The sequence below is a fragment of the Canis lupus genome, chromosome X, assembly GCF_003254725.2.
Source record: "Canis lupus dingo isolate Sandy chromosome X, ASM325472v2, whole genome shotgun sequence".
Taxonomy (NCBI): Eukaryota; Metazoa; Chordata; class Mammalia; order Carnivora; family Canidae; genus Canis; species Canis lupus.
In genome coordinates this window covers 11,125,450-11,144,502 of record NC_064281.1, presented here as the reverse complement: position 1 = coordinate 11,144,502, position 19,053 = coordinate 11,125,450, and the positions used below count along the sequence as shown (strand labels likewise).

The window sequence follows — 19,053 nt, the reverse complement described above, 5'->3', positions numbered from 1 at the left end:
CAAGTATACAGAAGTATTATTTGCATGTTTAGATGAAGACTTAAATAGCCCTAGTAACAATTATGAAAAAGAACTAAAAAGGGAAACCTCTACAAAGTGAAGTTTTGGGTTTTTTTATAATTTTATTTTTTATTTATTCATGAGAGACACACAGAGAGAGGCAGAAACATAATAGGCAGAGGGAGAAGCAGGCTCCTTGAGGGGAGCCTGATTCAGGACTCAATCCTGGGACTCCAGGATCATGCCCTGAGCTGAAGGCAGACATTCAACCACTTAGCCACCCAGGCATCTCTACAAAGGGAAGTTTTGACATCCAATTCATTGTTCTATTCCAAATGAATCAAAATGTAATTTCATTCTTCTCTAGGCAGAGAACCACCTAGAATGATTATAAGTAACATAAGACGAGTAAAGTACATGTAAGAAAGAAAGAATCTTGAAAGAGGTATCCTGATGCTTAATATGTCAGCCTTCATCTATGGTAGCCTAACAAGATTTGAACTTTAAGTTTTTATGAAAGAATGGTTGGATTTCATGACAGATTGTGAAGCATAATCAATTTAAGATTCTACAAAACTTAATGTCTGCAAAACTATATTATGTAGGTAGAATATATATACATTACCTAGAGGTAATTAATTGGAATGAATAGTGTCCCAGTTCATCTTTATACAGACCCATGAATTTATCAAAAGTTCTCTCAAAAGAATCTTAAATATGTTTTATAAGATAATAATGATATTTACTATTTAGAAATGGCTCTTCACAAACTCTTAGATCTTTCAATAAACAAGTGGATATTTTATTTTCATTTTGTACATGAGAGGAACAAGCTAATAATATGAGGTAGAGATTCCCTATTGATCACTGATTGGTACTATAAAACTTAATGAATCAGGGTACATACATGGCGGATCCAGGAAGAATTCAGAAGGAATAGCAGATCCGCCAGATTTCCCAACCAGACATTCTCTTTACCTAAAAATGTTCATGAATACTCCCTCTGAAGACATGAGAGCATAGGGGTAGCAGTGGCACTGATCCTTGATATCCATCATACTTGTTTTCTGTTCCTTATTTCACATTAATAATAGTGTGAAAGCATGCCAAAGTAAGATGATTTAGGGATTTTAAGCTTTAATGTCAGCTAAATCAGGAGTCTCAAAAGACCTTAATTGTAGTATTTGCCAGGCGTGTGTGTAGGCAGACTGTGAGCTTCCATTTTCTGATATCCCCCTTGTGTCTCTTCTCTTTTTTTTTTTTCACTTTTCGTTCACTGGAGTTAAAATATATGACTGTTTATGAGGGATAGAAATCTTGATTTCTCCAAAGGGAAACCATCAGATAAATCCACTAAATCACAATTAAAAATAAACTCTAAATGCCAGATTCAAATGCAGTATATGCTAGTCGAATGTTTTCCTTTTTTTTTTTTTTTTTTTTAGTCGAATGTTTTCTTAATGACAATTTTTAAATAGTAATTAGTAACACAGAAAGTGTTTTTTGTGTATGAGTACTGCTTATCACACAGTATACTTTATCAATATTGTTTATCTGTTTCTTACATGTAATAGGTTACATATAGTAAATATTCTTTTAAATGAGTTTTTTTATTGAAAGATGAATAAAAATGGGATAATCTTGGAAATAAAGGTATATTTTTATTTCCCTATACATGTATGTGTGCTATAGGATGTCATCTATACAGTTTAGAACTTAAATTCTTAAAACTACAAAGGACAATGATTATGAAAATTTCCTTTATTATCTACTAGGATATGCACTTAAACTTCTATGCACACACTTAAGGTCCTCATCAGAAAATAACACTTCAAGCATTAAAGTCTATAATAATATAAAACAACCTCAGCTATTGTCTATAGTTTCTATATATTGTATTTTTATAAAGGAGTAAGTTACTTACAGAGGTATTTAGGATAATAAACCTTAAAGCAGTTGATGATAAAGCGTACAAAGTCCATGTCCTAAAACAAAGATTATACATTAAAATCTTTAAGACTATCTACATCAGAGAATTTTAAATTGCACATTCCTAAAGGTAATAAACTATTAAAAACAAGTTAAAAAATTAGGAAATTCTTTAACAAATAAGTTCATATATAAATACATATCTATATTCTAGGTGTTAAGTTATTAAGCTACTTATAATAATCAGTCCTAAAATCAAGTAAAAGAAATCAGGTGAACAAAAAAGAAATCAGGTGCTTAAACAACACTCATGTTACCTCAAACTAGTGAGATATTTGAGGCCACTAAAGTAACATGGCATTATAAAGTGGATCTAAAAGCAATCCCTATAGAGAAATTCTAAAAATCTGTTTAACAATTAAGTTTAATGTAAATCAATACATTTTACAACCTCACTACTTGGAGTGATAATACATATATCAATTCTGTTATATTTGCTTTTAAAACCTAGTTTCTGCACCTTGTAATAGTTTCAATAAAATGTTTTATCAATATTTTACACAATAGCTAATCTGAACATATTAGTGTGCTAGATCTACTTTGCTTCTAGCTTCTTTCCTCTTATTTAGAAACCTAGAATTTTTTAGTTTATATTCGAGTGTTTTCATTGACTCCAAGTCCTGGGAAACTTTATGAACATAACTCTCCTTTGGTTCTACTGCACTGAACACAGCAATGTGAAATTCAGTTATGAGGGTCACTATTCACATGGATCACTTCATTCCATGTTATTCCATGGCCACAAACTGACTTAACTAATCCTGATCAGCCTTCTTAAAAGGACTGTAGGATGAAAGATAATCAGGCAAACTTAAATTCATCAATTACTGAAAGGTGAGTTGTCCCAGAGACGAGTCTATAGAGTCACTCCCAGCATGTGAGTTGTAGCATCTTTAATTTTAGTAAACTGGAAGTAAGCATCCTTAAGTGTCTTACGTATTTTTTATGGAATAAATCCTAGTATATAATAGTACCTTTATAACTAATCATTATATCCACTGTGCACCGAGTTTAATAATTTGTATTTAAGAGTCAAGTATCTCAAAATAACTAGTTCTATAATCTGTGGCCTCCGGAGACTTTGCCTAAAAAGTCTCCATCCAATATTCTTGTTTTCATCTTTTAATTGAATAGCCTTGCTTTTAAATCCCAAGTTACTGCTAATTCAAGTGGATTTGATAGGATACCACTGGTGTAAGTATATTAGTGGGTACTATATTAAAGCTCCATGAAACCTATTGCTCTACATTCTGTGAGGAAATCTTCAAGGACTATTTATTATCTTATAAAATGTCCTCCCTTTGGGGACCCATGAAATACTTTTCTCTAGTTCAAGTATCAGGAACAAATAGATTTCTTCTAAGACACTGGTTTTAAAGTATGGCCACTGAGTAATTTTAAATGATTCCATGTCTTTCAGGCAGGCAGATGAAAGATTAGAGCCCAATTAGTGGCCCAACTCTAACAAATAATTTTTAACTTTTTTTGCCTTGCAATTCTGCATACATGTTTATAACCAACTTAAATCCTCTGTGAATCATAAGGGAGTCATATATAAAAATAACTCAATTAGGATTTGGTATTTTAAAACAATAATGATTTAAACAGTTAGCAATGCAAATAAACCTTATTTATAAATTAAAGAGATAGCATATAAGTAGTTGGCAAAAAAAAAAAATCAGACAGTTCAAGACAATTCCTTGCCCATACGTTTGGCAATAAAAAGCATTTGTTTATGATTCTGGGTTAATAATTAGAAACAATCATACACAAAGGATGACAAATCATGATTAATTTTTATGGGATACCTATTTATCTATTTTGATTTAGACTTTGGGTATAAAACAATTTACTCTGTAATCTAAAACTCAAAAAAATGGCAACTAGATTGAAAAAATTGAGGGCAATGGAATCCTAAAATATAAAAAGAGATAAGGATGAAAATAAAAATGTGTGATCCCACCACCCAAAAAACACTTATTCTCTCTAGGCTGTTGTTTTTTTTTTTTTTATTATTCTCTTTAGGCTGTTGTGGGTTTTTTTTTTTTTTAATGTCTAAGAGTTCCTTTTTTGGTGGCTGGTATCACTAGGACATTTTTTTTTTAAAAAAGATATTTTCTAATATTACCAGCACTTATTTAAAAACACCATTTTATATAGCTACACATACTCAATTTACACACCATATTTTACCATTTGGCCATGCTGGCATTTACATTTTTTTTCTAAGTTTTCACTTTTTTAAACGACACTCTGAAAAAAAAAAAAAAGCACTTGGTACACACTGCTTTTTTCTGTACTCGGGAGTATTTATTTAAAGTAGATTTCTAGAAGTTAGTTACTAGGCAAAGAGTACGAACACAAACACCGTAAGCTTCTTAACATGCTTTGCCAAGTGGATTTTCAAAAAGGTTTCACTACTGCTTCAGGCAGGTGTGTGAATGCCACTTCACTGCTACCAGAAGTAGCTAAGGTTCAAATGCAAGAGACAACAGCTATAATAAACGTGCCAAAGGATCCCCATTGCTGCTGAACGGTTTGTTCTGTTACTAAGGTCACAAGGGCCCAAATTAAAGACTGGTGGGTTTTACTTATTTCTTAAGTTTGACAGAATCACCTGAAGAAAGCTGGTTTCCAAAGCTAACCAGATCAAGCAAACACCTCCCCCCCATGTCTCGCTATTTACTGAGTGCACTATTATGTGCCAGGTACAGGGTTAAGTGCTTCAGGTTATTAGTTTTGACAGTAGATGTCTCACCTTGACATCTTACATATCACATGAGGAACATTTCTAGGAAACACACAGTTTCAATGCCAAATACTGAAGCAAGTGTATTTCTTTGCCAATCCTATTTCATGTCTAACTTCACTCACAACGGAGGAGGAAAAGAATCAATCCCAAACAGAACTAGGTTAGCTCAAAGTTCCCACAATATTTGGTTGGGAGGAGTGGCGGCGAGGACATGACAATAAATGATACTTGTGAATTAAAGAAATGCTTACGATGCTATTTATTCCAGTCTCTGACAGGTCGAACATCACTGTTACGGGTTTCCCATTTTCTCGTTTAGCATAACGTTCCAACCAGAATGCGATAAGCTTCTTTTTGTCCAACATGGTTTTATGGTCTTTTACATGATACTTCACCCTGATCCAGACTTTTAACAGAACATTGAATAAGAAGGAGAAAAATATCTGTCATTATAATATTATTTTACACATACATCATTCCTTTCCCTTAATATTGTTCTTCATTTACAATTTATTTCCTTTCTCAGATTAAAAACGGCTCTTCCTTCTTTTAAATGAGAAACAGTGAAATAAGTAAGTAAGTAAGTAAGTAAATAAATAAATAAATAAATAAATAAGAAACAGTGTGCACGGGAGAACCTTAGAGAGGTGCAGACTCCTGTATATCATGCCCTCACGATGCCCACCTTGGGGAAACAGACAGACTTCTCCAGGAAGTAAGAGGGAAAAGAAGATGCAGGTGAACAAACAGTATGGTAATCATCTAAAAGTGCTCTTCGCGGAACTCAACAAGAGGGCAGGCCAGTGGTTCTGTCAAGCATGAGAACAAACACTCTCCACGCAGCAGCAGCCTCGCTGGAGGCACGAGGACGGCATGCGCCAGGAGCAGGAGTGCGTGTGGGGCGTGGGCACAGGGTGCCGCAAACCACTGGGAGCAGGGCAGCTGGGGCAACATGGGGCCAGTGCTGTGAGGAGAAGCTCAAGGGCTGGGCTGGACGGCCTCCAGATCAAATGCTAAGGTGTGATTTTCCTATTGAAGACATCCCTTGGAGGCAGCAGCACCGAGTGAAGCATGGAAGGGACAGAGGAGGAACCCCAACTGGCTGTGCCCTGGGAAAGCAGCTAGGCTCTGAACTGAGGAAGAGCTGATGGAAATGGAGAAGGGGCTCCACTGAAGCCACGGAGGGTAAGGGCCCATGGTGTGGGCTGGGTGGTACAGAAGGAGGGCAGGCCAGGGGATGCAGCCCAGAGGCACTTTTGTGTTGAAGGTGGCCGGCCATCAACCCGGTGGCACCAATCAAGTAGGTAGCTGGGCATATATGTGCCTGTAGCCTGGACAGGGTGGGGTTATCACTGTTGGTGGGGAGGCAAGGTCCTTGAGATCACCCAAGGTGACTGTATCAGCTGGAAAGAAAAAACAGCAAAGAAAGGCATAAAGCCAGGGAAGCGCTCGTAAGGACGGGGATAGGGGGGCGGGGGGCGGAATGAGAGAAACAAGAAATGAATACTGGGAAAGAGAGCTGGCAACAGGAGGGAAATTCAGGGAGAATACTGTTGAGACAGGAGTGGACGACGCACTGCAGGGGGGTGGTGGCGGGCAAGCAAGCGCTCGGACGCAGCTCTGACACTCCTCCTGCCCAGTTCCCAGCCTTGCTACAAATGGAGCTGGATTCTGGACAAGGGAAGGGAGGAGTAATAAGGGAGTCACTGGGACAGAGAGATGGTGGTGGTTACTGTTCCTTCTGCTATCACAGATTTCACAAGAAGCTGAGGGGAGAAGACCGGGGGTGGGGGGGATCAGGGACAGTGGGACCTTGGACTTGAAAAGTCCACTTAACACCCCTCAGCGACTGTTGAAAACATTTTCCATGAAAATACTGGGTTGAATTTTAAGATCAGTAAATTAGAAGAGAACGACTCTAAATTACATTTTGGCTGTGTTACAGGATGTGGCATTTGCCTTTACTGCCTACTTTATCAAAATGCAAACAGTACATACAACTAAGGGTCTGACACCCCGTCAAGATGGCCTTAATGATCCCCAGTTGTAGGAAACTTAATGTGTGCCACATATGGAGAAGGTTCTGCCTATTATTCAGTTGAGATAAATGCATCTCAAAATCTTGAAAAGCCAGTACATCAGTTAAACATACTTACACAACTTGTTGCCTTCTTTGTCATAACCGTGGAGATAAATACCACCAATTTCCAATAACCATCTGGGAATGGAGGATTCAGTCAGGTCTAAAAAAGGATAAATCTGATGAGTAATTGTAACATAGGGGCCTTTGAAAAAGAAAACTTATGACGTAAAGGTTAATGTTATATAGTAGGTCTGATGTAAAAAAAAAGATAAGCTCCTTTAAGTATCTGGAAGGAGCCTCTGGCAATAAAAAGTGGTGTTTCTTACTAACGAAACAAACTACATAAAGACATGGATGAGAAAAATGGGGGAAAAAATCCATTTCCCTTGACTCATCAGCCATTATTATATGGACACATTTCCATGTTTTGGTTGTATTTCTCATAATAGCTTTCAACAAATACCATCACTATTGGACAATTTCAAGACAACATGCTAGTAAATATCCACATTACAGTCTCAGGATTGACTTAAAACTCACTTAGGGTTTCTCTAGTAAAATATTTTCCTACCAAGGGTTGATATCCAGTAGTCTAACACATTTTATAATCTTGGAGCAAATGGAAAATATTTTTTAAAAAGTCAAATTTTTAGCAGGAGTAACAAAACAAGGTCTGTCCAGTCGAGTGAGAACATAGCAAGGCAGCAAATACCAAGCCTTTTGTATCATTCACCAGTTGTTCCCTGAGGACTTTCAAAGATTCTTCACTTTTCCACACCACCCTTTTACCATATCTCTGCTGTGTGCCACTAGAAACTAGCAATTCCACAGAAGAAAAAAAAACTATTGCTGAGTTTAAGAGTTCATTCTGTACCTAAATGAGTTACATTTCTTTGCTTGATTAATAAATGCTTCACTGTTTGTTGAAATGACCTATGGTTTTTATACTTCCAATCATATTATTTCTTAAATACTCCTCTTTCTCAGGGATCCTTTCTACAAGTATAAAGACTGGGGAGAGTATCTGCTCTGAATTTATTTGTGGACTTTTTTCGTAAGTCTCCAGACTCACTCACTCCAGAGTTTGTAACCCTCAAGGTCAAGAAATCCTTCTTTGTACCTCATCAAAACCAGTAGTTATGCCAGATTCTTCCTGTTAAATTTTTAGGAGAGAGATAATGAATAACCTTTCCTGTGAAGAGTTCTTCATATACTTGAAGACTATTAAAAAAAAAAAAAACCTTCTAAGATTTAAAATTCCCCTTTGGTGGGGGGGCGGGGGAGGCGGGGAATGTCAATCTAGAATTGGGTCTTGAAATCAAGAAGTTAAGAAAACGCTGCCATAGGCATCCTTGGGGATAAGCCTACTTTTTTAGTGGACCCCCCCAATCTTTTAGCACTGCTACAGGGAGTACCTATTAGCACAAGGGACCCTGGGAATAGAGAAAGACATTAAGGAAACATCTGAAAAACAAAACAAAACAGGAAAAGAATATCTCTGTGTCTAGGCCTAGTAGTAATGATGCTATCTTGGTATGGTTCAATGGTATTGAACTAAACCAGTACAGATTAAGAGATTCTGCTCTGAGTGAAAGAATCTGAATCTAATTCTGCTCTCTGGTGATCCAATTTCCCTATGAATGATACTACTCTTAAGACATTCATAAGATGCTCCTTTCAAAGCGTTAGTGAGTTTTTATAAACCATTATATTTTGGTGTTTATGATGATTGCCAAGAATATTTGCAAATACACTATTTGGTAAATGTAAAACTAACATTTATACGTGAGGCAGTATACTGTCAAGGTTAAATTGAATGCATTACCGTTAACAGACATTTCTTTCCTCCACTGAAAACTCTCATCAAGCATCTTCAGAGTTTCATCGACAACATTATGTCTCCAAAGTAAGTAGCTTTCAACCCAGTTATCATCTTGTTGTAGCCTTTCAACATCACGTGGATCATATTTATCTGGCTTATCTAGGGGAAAAGCAGTATTAAATAGCCACGTCAGATAAATTCTGCAGTGAGTAATAACATTGATGCCAGGAGAAAAAAAACATAGACAAGAGTAAGCTAAGCTATAGAACAAAGCTACTTGAAGGATGCAGTTCAGATGAAAATACAATGTAAAGGATTGATGGAATTTCTAATTCAGAGGAGAAGAAAGTTATCCAAAGATAGCAGGTTTACTTTGAATAAGCCATAGTAAAATTAAAAAATAAGACCACAGTAAAATATTTTACATGACCCTCTCTAAAACTATAAACCAACATCTAGGAAGATCATGTTGCCTGAATTTGAAACCCTTACCCTGGTCAATGAAAAAGGAAATTTTACATGTGAAGGAAGAAGTTGTACTCAAGAAGACATTTGTTTGGCAATATTATTTTTATCTTTTTAAAAGATTTATTGGTTTATTTTAGAGGGGAGAGGGGCAGAGGGCGTCTAAAGCAGACTCCACACTGAGCACAGAGCCTAAGGTGGGGCTCGATCTCATGACCCTGAGATCACGACCTGAGCCAAAACCAGGAATCAGATGCTCAACTGACTGCGCCACGTAGGTGCCCTGGCAATGTCATTTTAAAAAATGAAATACAAAATGGAAAACTGACCATGTGTGTAGCAGTCAACAGTTCCTGTAATGTATTGGAATAATTGTTTCTAATAATTTATTATCTGCTTACACACAGGCTATGGTACTTGATACTCCTTCCACATCTTGCTCCATTTTTCTGTAACTGAACCTGGTCTCCTCACAACCACCTCTGCACATCCAGATTCTACTATTCTGCAAGGCTTTCAAATGCTTCCTCTTCCACAAAAATTTCCCTGAGCCCAAAAGGAATTCTGTCCCTCTGTGAACAGCCCCAGGACTTAAACTAAGCCTTTCTTGAGGCACTTAGCATGTTTTCCCTTTAATCAAAGTGCCATAACTTCCCATATAGAGACTGTATGTAATAGCACAGTCTGTACATTTTAGGATGCCTCCAAAGCCGGTTATACTAGTGCCAGTGAAAAGGCTTTCAAGATAACTGAATCTTTTCCTTCTCTATTTTTATTTTCTCTCCCAGGGGCCCAAGTGGGAACTTCAGAAAATTCCCTGGCTCCTTTATCTCCATTTTTTTTTTTGCATCCAGTTAGATGCCAAGTTTTATAGATTCTTTCTCCTATTTGCTCTTATTTCAAGACATCAGAGATAATAGCCAAAAGAGCAAGAAAATATAAAGTGCATTCAAAGGCTCTTTGTTGAGTCCCAATTTCCTTATCTTTGCTTTTTATTTTTGTAAAAGATGTATTTATTTGAGAGCGAGCGTGCACAAGTACATGAGCAGGGTGAGGGGTGGAGGGTAGACAGACAGGGAGAAGCAGACTCCCCACTGACCAGGGAGCCCAACATGGGGCTCGATCCCAGGACCCTTGAGATCATGTGAGCCAATTCAGCCACCCAGGCGTCCCTCAATTTCCTTATCTTTAAACTGCTTTAGATAATCACAGGGCTGTGTGAAGATCAGATGAAAATGTATATATGAAAGTACTTGAAAGTTTAAAGCACTAAGATTAGACCATGAATCATGCATTTGTACAGTGTTACCTTGGGTATCTGGGCTCTATTTTTCTAATCTATATGATGACTGATTCTATAGTAGGTAAACCCTGGAAAATGTTCCTTAGAAATTCATTGGTATTCAAAGTACAAATTTTCTGTAATTTATAAATATGAGTTGGATATAAAAGAGTTGACACTGTTTCACATTAAGAGGCCTCCTGAGAGTACCTGTCCCCTGAAGAAGCACCCTCCAGTCTGGCCACACTGCACAGCCTTCTCTGCTCCACTAATACAGCGTTTTCCTCGAAATTACAGGCTGATTTCTTCATTTTCAAGAAAATTTCTGCTAAATACCCAAGTCTGAATAACCACAGGTTACTCACCATGAAAAATGTGACTAATTCAGCTGGCAACTCAAACATGTAGAAGTGTTTAATGTGTCCTGCAGAACAATTTTGTTACACAGAACATTAAAAGGACATGTACAGAAGGGTGAAGGTTTAATATCATTTACTGCTTTATCAGGAGCTTTCTAAAATAAAATTGGTTTCTTCTTCTTTTTTTAAACTGAGAGTGCCCACAATGAAGACCACTGGCCTTGATTTGGGCTGACAAGCCAGTTTTGCCCATCATTCCTTCTATGTAATCAGCTCAAATGTCAACATGATAAAAAAAAAGACAAATGGCTTCTTAGCATTATTATGAAAATAGTTTTGACCTCACAGGCTCCTGCAGAGTCCTGGGCATCCCCCAGGGTCCAGATTAAACTCAGAACCACTTACCTAGAACAACACATGGAAAATGGTAAAAACCCAATAAAATATTAGCCATAGTAAGAAGAATAAACCATGATTGTTATTACTATCATTAGTAATACTACTGCTGGTATTACTACTAGGGATACCTTAAAAGAAACAGTGCGTGTTACTACTAAATGCAAAGTAGATATAGCTTTGTGCAGGTCTTTGAAATTAGAAATCTCCATTTATACTAAAATGACTAATTACTGTTATTGTCAGAACGTGTACTTATATATGAAATGCCTGTTAAACATTTACCCCTAGATGGACAGACAGGGAAAGAGAGAGCAGGGAAAAGACAGAGAAGGGAGAGGACTGGGCAAGAGGTCCTGTATGGAGGGAGGGAGGCAGGATGAAAGGGCAGAAGAGGACACAGAGGAGGGCTGAGGGGAGCAGGACAATGACTACAAGGGGTGGGGTAGGGGAGGGAGAGAGAGAGAGAGAAGGAGACGGAGAGAAAAAGAGAGTCAACTGAACATTCAAGATAAGGAAAGCATGGTCAAGTGCAATAAGGGTGCTTATGACAACACAATTTGCTGCTTTCAAGCACAGCCCCCAGACAACCAAATCCTCAAGTGTGAGGTGGTTTTCAGAAAACCAGTCCTTTGGTAAATCCAGATGTTACCGGAATAAACTAAAGAGGAACCCTCAAAAGGTAACTAAAGCCATTAAACACACATTTGTGCCCATACACCTCTGTCCCCACACCTACTCATGACATCATTTTGGCTTTACCTCTCCATAATTAAAGCATGCAAACAAGGAAGAGATTAGTTGTATACACAGACATGTATGTATGTCTATATTCTCATAACACCTTAACCTTACTACTTTCATCTTGCTGCGAACCAGGAAAACTTTGAGAACCAACATTAATCTCCAGTGATAAGCTTTTAAGCCCCAAATCTGCAGTTCTTCCAAATAGCAAAAACGCTCATTTTGGCTACTTCTTTGTAAGAAACCTTAATGAACTACCAACACACCACCTGTGGTTCACTGTCTCTAGCTACAATTTATTTCTTCTTATACGAATTTTGCTCTGTAGATTGGTCCTATAGTTATACAGTGCATCGCCACCAAACACATACTACAGTTCAGAATTTGGCAGAGAAAGGACTGAAGATAAATGGCAATGGAGATTCAGCTCTCAGATGGTACTAAATGCTTCAGGGTAAAGATGACTTCTTTCTCTCAGCTGTTCATCTCTTTCTCCTCTGTGTGTACAAACACACACACTCATTCACACCCCTTCACACTGTCTCTTAAATACTTTTTATACATTTTTTAAGTTTTGCAGGATAAATACAGGTTTTACTTATAAAACGGTGAATTTCATTATTAACTTTTCTTTTTCTCTCTTGTACTTGTCAGCTGGTGAAATTACCAACAGGTCAGAAGTGTATTTGAAAGTTAACGAATATGAAAACACATCTAGCCAGATTCAGGATATGGGGGCAGGGTGATGGAATGAGAAGACCCATACTACTAAGTATGGGGACTCAGCAAGTCACTCTAGGCCTGATTCTCTTCTCTGTAAAATGGAGATGAGGTCTGCCTACCCACAATCTTATGAAGATCAAGAACACTTTGCAAATTTTAAATACTATATAAATGAATTTTCATTAACATAAGGTAGAATGCTATCCATGAATCTAAGATTAAATTCCAATTGACCTATTAATCAGTTGAGAAAATCTTGTAAGTATACTGTAGTTATTATAAATGTGCTCAAAATTTAGATAAAGGTTGGAAAAAATACAAAAGTACTCTGATAATGAAAACCAGAGAACAGTTATTAACTAGATATCATAATGATGTTCAAAAGCAGCAAATATGCAACTGGCAAACATGATAGTAATTTAAAACCTCCTTGACCCTCTTACTTCTCCAGGACTTTGAGCACTAGTCCACTTAAAGTCAAGGCAGGGCCCTGGAAGAGCATCTGCATTGTCTGGACCATTTCTATTGGCCGGAGTGTGTTAATGTCAACAATGGAAGTGATGAGGCTGAAATATCAAAATATTTCTTTAAGGGCATCCTCTGTTAGTAGGCCACAACCTACCCTAAATCTCCAATTGCTGTAAAGTCATCTAGTGAGAGACTGAGAGGCAGGTGACCTTTTAAGATGGCATTAAGCCACCTGCCTACCGCAGTGATTCTTAAACTGCAGCACCTGTCAGAATCACCAGGAGGGCTTGTTTAAAAAGGGACTGGAGGGTATTATGCTGAGTGAAATAAGTCAACTGGAGAAGGACAAACATTATATGGTCTCATTCATTTGGGGAATATAAAAAATAGTGAAAGGGAATAAAGGGGAAAGGAGAAAAAATAAGTGGGAGATATCAGAAAGGGAGACAGAACATGAAAGGCTCCTAACTGTGGGAAGCGAACTAGCGGTGGTGGAAGGGGAGGTGGGCGGGGGGTGGGGGTGACTGGGTGGCGGGCACTGAGGTGGGCACTTGATGGGATGAGCACTGGGTGTTGTTCTGTATGTTGACAAATTGAACACCAATAAAAAATAAATTTATTTAAAAAAATAAAATAAAATAAAAAGGGATTAATGGACCCCACTCCCAGAGTGTTTTTTTAAAGATTTTATTTATTTTTTCATGAGAGACACAGAGATAGAGAGGCAGAGACATAGGCAGAGGGAGAAGCAGGCTCCCTGCAGGGAACCCAATGTAGGACTTGATCCCAGGACCTGGGATCACGCCCTGAGTTGAAGACAGAAGCTCAACCACTGAGCCACCCAGGCTTCCCCGAGTGCTTAACGCATGGACAGGAACCAAGAATCTGCATTTGTAAGAAGTTCCTACAGGATGCTGACTGCTGCTGGTCCAGGGATCACACTGAGAACCACTGGTTTATTACAGGTATTGGAAAACTTTCTGTAAAGGGCCAGATGATAAATATCTAAATATCTTAGACTTTGAAGGCCACAGATTGCTAATTCATCTTTCTTTCTTTCTTTCTTTCTTTCTTTCTTTCTTTCTTTCTTTCTTTCTTTCTTTCTTTCTTTCTCTTTCTTTCTTTCTTTCTTTCTTTCTTTCTTTCTTTCTTTCTTTCTTTCTTTCTTTCTTTCTTTTTAGTAACCCTTTAAAAATACAAAAAACATTCTTAGAGAGAGGGCTGTACAAAAACAAAACTTTGCTGACCTATGGTTTGTTGTAGAGAGATATTGTTGTGCTTTCTTAGATGATATATCTCTCCATTTATTTATTCAAGTCTTCTTTCAATCTTTTTCAGTAACACAATTTTCTTGTTAAAAGAAAAAATGTTGCAAATTTCTTCTATTAGATTATGAGGCACTTTTAGAGATTTTTGTGTTGCTATATGAGCAAATAATAACGAGAGTTGCAAACCCTATGCCTCTTTTCCTTGCCATATTGATAACTAGGTTATTTCATATAGTGTTGAATTTTAGAAATTATAGCAGAGATCATGGTCTTTCCCTTGACTTTATGGGAGTTATTTTGAAGTTTCACAATTAAACCTAACATTTGTAGGTTTTTAGAAGATATACTTAGAGCAAAAAAAAGTTGGATTATAGCCAGTGTGGTTTCTGTCTTTGTTGAAATAAACATTTTTCCTCATTTGATTTTGTTAATGCGTATATATTTCTGTTTGCTCAAGTAAGCATAGAAAAAAGAAAGAGAAAACATATATAGTTAGCTAAAGAGAAGAGAGAAGGGACAGAAAAGGCACATGAAAGGCTTCTCAATGTTTACAATTTTTAAAAGATTTATTTATTTGAGAGAGAGAGAGAGAGAGAGAACACACAAGCAGGGGGAGCAGTAGGGAGAGGGAGAAGCAGGCATCCCGCTGAGCAGGGAGCCTGATGTGGGGCTCAATCCCAGGACCCTGGGATCATGATCTGAGCCAAAGGCAGATGCTTAACCAACTGAGCCACCCAGGCGCCCTTCAATGTTTACCTTTTTATGTGGTTTTGATTGTTGAAACTGTACCTATTCAGAAATGTCATTGAGAAGCATGTTGTTAATGTGGTAAGTTCCTCTGCTGCATTTTCTGATTATTATCTTTGCATTCCTGGGACTAGTCAACTGTTTGGGCCCTATTTGCACACACGTCTCTGCAAGGAGGAGAGTGGTAGGGACCTATGGCTGCTGGACTCAGTCTCTTTAATTGATCTATTTAGGGCTTTAATTCTCATTTAAACAATGTGAGATGATCTTTCTCTTCTCCACAAAGTTTTCTATTTAACCTAAGTTTTATAACTTACCGTGATAAAGCTGGTGATTGCTTTCTCTTATCACTTAAAAAATTTATACCACATCTTTAATTTTATGTCTGCTTTTTGCTTCTCCTATGTCTTTGCATTTTCCCTTTGCTCTTAATCAGTTATTCTAGGCTTGTCTGCTTCACTTGTCCTTTCAAAACACCAGCTTATGTTTATTGTATCGACTATCTTCTTTCCTGCACCATGAATATCTGCTGCTACTTGTTTCCTTCTACTTTCTCTGTATTTACTTATGTTCATTTTGTAGAATTGAATCTGTAGCTGATTTTTATTTAGGCCTGTTTTCTAATGAATGAACATAAGATCATAGATATTCTGTTGCTCAGCTTTAACTATTTAGTAATTTCCATTGTGATATCCTCTCTAACCCATGGGTTATTTATTTAGCAGAGGTAAGAATTACACACATGACAGGGAAGGGAAGTTGTTAACCGGTGGGTTAGAGGTGTGTTATTTCAGTTTCCTGACATTTGATTTGTTTTTAAGTACCTGCTTATTTTGACTTTTTTTCTTTTTCTTTTTTGGTGGCAAAACCTGGGAGTGACTTCTAATATAGTTGCTTAACGATGTGAAAACATGGCCTGTATGATGTAGCTGCTTTGGAATTTTTGAGACTTCCTTTATGACTTAATGTGTGGTGAATGTTTGCAAAAGCTCCAAGAGCAAATATATTTTCCAAAGTATGTATATGTGTGTGTGTGTGTGTGTGTATATATATATTCTTCATTTGTTGGGCAGGAGAGAATATACATTCATATATACACATACATATGTATCTTTGATCATCTTTGTTCATTGTGTTAAAATCTAAAATCTTGGGGCACCTGGCTGGCTCCAACGCTAGAGCATGAGACTCCTGATCTCAGGGTCATTCGTGAGTTTGAGCCCCATGTTGGGGGGTAGAGTTTACTTAACAAAACAAAATTTTAAGAATCTCTTGCCTGCTTGCTCTGCGTATTTCTGAAAGAGATTTGTTAAAATCATTCAACATGTTTGTGGATTTCTTGAATTTCTTTAATAATTCTAGGACCTTTGCTTTATATATGTGAAGGCTATACTGTGAGATATTTACGTTGTTAGTTCTAAATGTTATACCCTTTCTGGGTTCCATTTAATAACAGTATAATCTATTTTTAAATGTACTAATGTTTTCCACCCTAAATATGTTGTCTAACAAAAGTGCAACCAACACAGTATCACTTTTGGTTAGTACACCCTGTTTTGTACACTTTTTTACATCTCCTGATTTTCAACCTTTCTACGTTAATTTATTTTAGGTTAGTGTCTTGTAAGTACAAATGCAATTAAGATTTTTAAAATTCTGCTCTGTTATTAAGTATACATCTGTTTATATTTATGGTAACTTGATAAAGTTGGGATTCTTTCAGCTGTCTTACTCTGTGTTTTCTAGTTGCTGTGCTGCTTTTTTCCTCCTTTCCTGCATCCTATTGGAGAGATGTTTTCTTCATTCGCCTTTTCATTCCTCCACTGGCTTGGAAATTATTCTATTTCTGTATTTCAGTGGTTACCCTTATTTGAAATATTCACATTTTACTGACAAAACCTAGAATTAGTATCTCTACCCTCCTTCTAAATAATACAAGTCCTTTCAATCTCTTTACCTGCTAATACTGTCACAATTCTTTTTACTATTAACTTAGATTTTTTTTCTTTACAAATTTGCTTTCCCATTTCTTTGCTTTTTATTGTTTCTTGATCTTTCTGCCTTCTTCTGGGTTTTGTATACTTATTCATGATGTAGTCTAGTACTTCATTATTAGGGACAGTCATCTTTGCATACCTGGAAAAAACACTGCCTTCAATTTTGACTAAATATTCTAGAAGAGGAGCTATTTCCCTTGGCACTTGCAGGAGATTATTTCCCTGTTGCCTGGCATTAACTGTTGCTGAGGAGAAATCAAGTATCAGTCTGATTTCTGTTCCTTTATAGATAATCTGTCCCTTCTTTTTGATTGTTTGATTTTTTTTTTCCTTTGTGGTGTTCTCACATTTTCATTACAATATGCCTAGGGACTAATTGCTTTTTCCTTCATGATGCTCAGATCTTGTTAAGCTTCTTTTTTTTCTTATTCTTTTTATTTTTTTATTTTATTTTTTTATTTTTTTATTTATTTATGATAGTCACAGAGAGAGAAAGAGAGGCAGAGACACAGGCAGAGGGAGAAGCAGGCTCCATGCACCGGGAGCCCGATGTGGGATTCGATCCCGGGTCTCCGGAATCGTGCCCTGGGCCAAAGGCAGGCGCCAAACCGCTGCGCCACCCAGGGATCCCAAGCTTCTTTTTTTTCAATTTAAATTCAAGCTAGTTAACATATAGTGTAGTACTAGTTTCAGGAGTAGAATTTAGGATTCTTCATTTACTTATAACACCCAATGCTCATCCCAACAAGTGCTCTCCTAATGCTCAACACCCATTTAGCCCATCGTCCCCAACCACCTCCCCTTGAGCAAACCTCACTTTGTTCCCTAGAGTTAAGAGTCTCTTATGGTTTGCCTCCCTCTCTGTTTTATCTCATTTTATTTTTATTTGTCTATTTCACTTAGCATAATACACTCTAGTTCCATCCAAGTTGCTGCAAATGCAAAAAAAATTTCCTTCTTTTTTCATGGTTGAGTAATATTCCAGTGTGCACACACATATATAGATATACATACACACCACTTTTCTTTATCCATTCATCAGCCAATGAATATTTGGGCTCTTTCCATAATTTGGCTATTGTTGATAGTGCTGCTATAAACATTGGGGTATGTGTAGCCCTCTGAATCAGCACTTTCTATCCTTTGGATAAGTACCTAGTAGTGCAATTGCTGGTTTGAAGGGTAGTTCTATTTTTAACTTTTTTTTTGAGAGAGAGTGAGAGGGAGAAAGAGAGAGAATCCTAAGCAGGCTCCACACCCAGCATGGAGCCTGACATGGGCCTTGATCTCAGAACCCTGAGATCATGACCCAAGTCAAAATTAAGAGTTGGATGCCTGTACAAAAACTTAAACAATTGTTTATGAATGTCCTATATCAGTAAATATATAGTAGTATAATGGTAAAGGTAAAAATGTAAATCATGGCCCAACTACTAAATATAAAGTAACTAATATAAAACAAATTCTATAGATATATGCCAAGTCTCTACAGTCAACACAAATTCAGCTAAAAATAGTTTAGATTGGAATGTAGCCATTTTTTGTCCTTTCATTCCTTGATAAATGGCTACCGGGGAAATATTTTAAGTTCTGTGAGCTCTACTCTACCTCCTAGAGGTCAAATTAAACCAAAACTCTAGTTAGAGATTAAATTTTCAGTAAGGAAAAATCATTCATGCACTCTACCATCCAGAGGACACAGATTTTGTAAACCACTCTTCTCATGCAAGTTTTTCAAATAACAATTGACTAAATACAAACTGATATCCTAGAAGTGACAGTATACTAGTAACAGACTCTTTAAAGTTGCATATCTGACTTAACATTCATGATAAACATATGGGAAGAATAGGTATCAACAACTTAAAGAGATAAGTCAAAAAATATTTGCCAGGCACTGATAACAGTCATTACTGAGAATAAAGATTCAAAAATAAGCAGGTCTACCAATTCTTTAC

At 37.0% G+C, this 19,053-nt stretch overlaps 1 protein-coding gene across 2 annotated transcripts in view; it reads right to left on the bottom strand.

Annotated features, from left to right (window-relative positions):
- Window positions 1–19,053, bottom strand: part of MOSPD2 (motile sperm domain containing 2) — a 53,257-nt gene that overhangs the window by 25,484 nt on the left and 8,720 nt on the right. For both annotated transcript variants that reach the window (XM_025437012.3, XM_025437002.3), the window contains exons 3-6: window positions 8,650–8,805; window positions 6,898–6,984; window positions 4,993–5,147; window positions 1,925–1,985 (exon numbers count right to left, since the gene is read on the bottom strand). In XM_025437012.3, coding sequence (XP_025292797.1) covers window positions 1,925–1,985; window positions 4,993–5,147; window positions 6,898–6,984; window positions 8,650–8,805 — 459 coding nt within the window. The remainder of the gene's footprint in view (window positions 1–1,924; window positions 1,986–4,992; window positions 5,148–6,897; window positions 6,985–8,649; window positions 8,806–19,053) is intronic.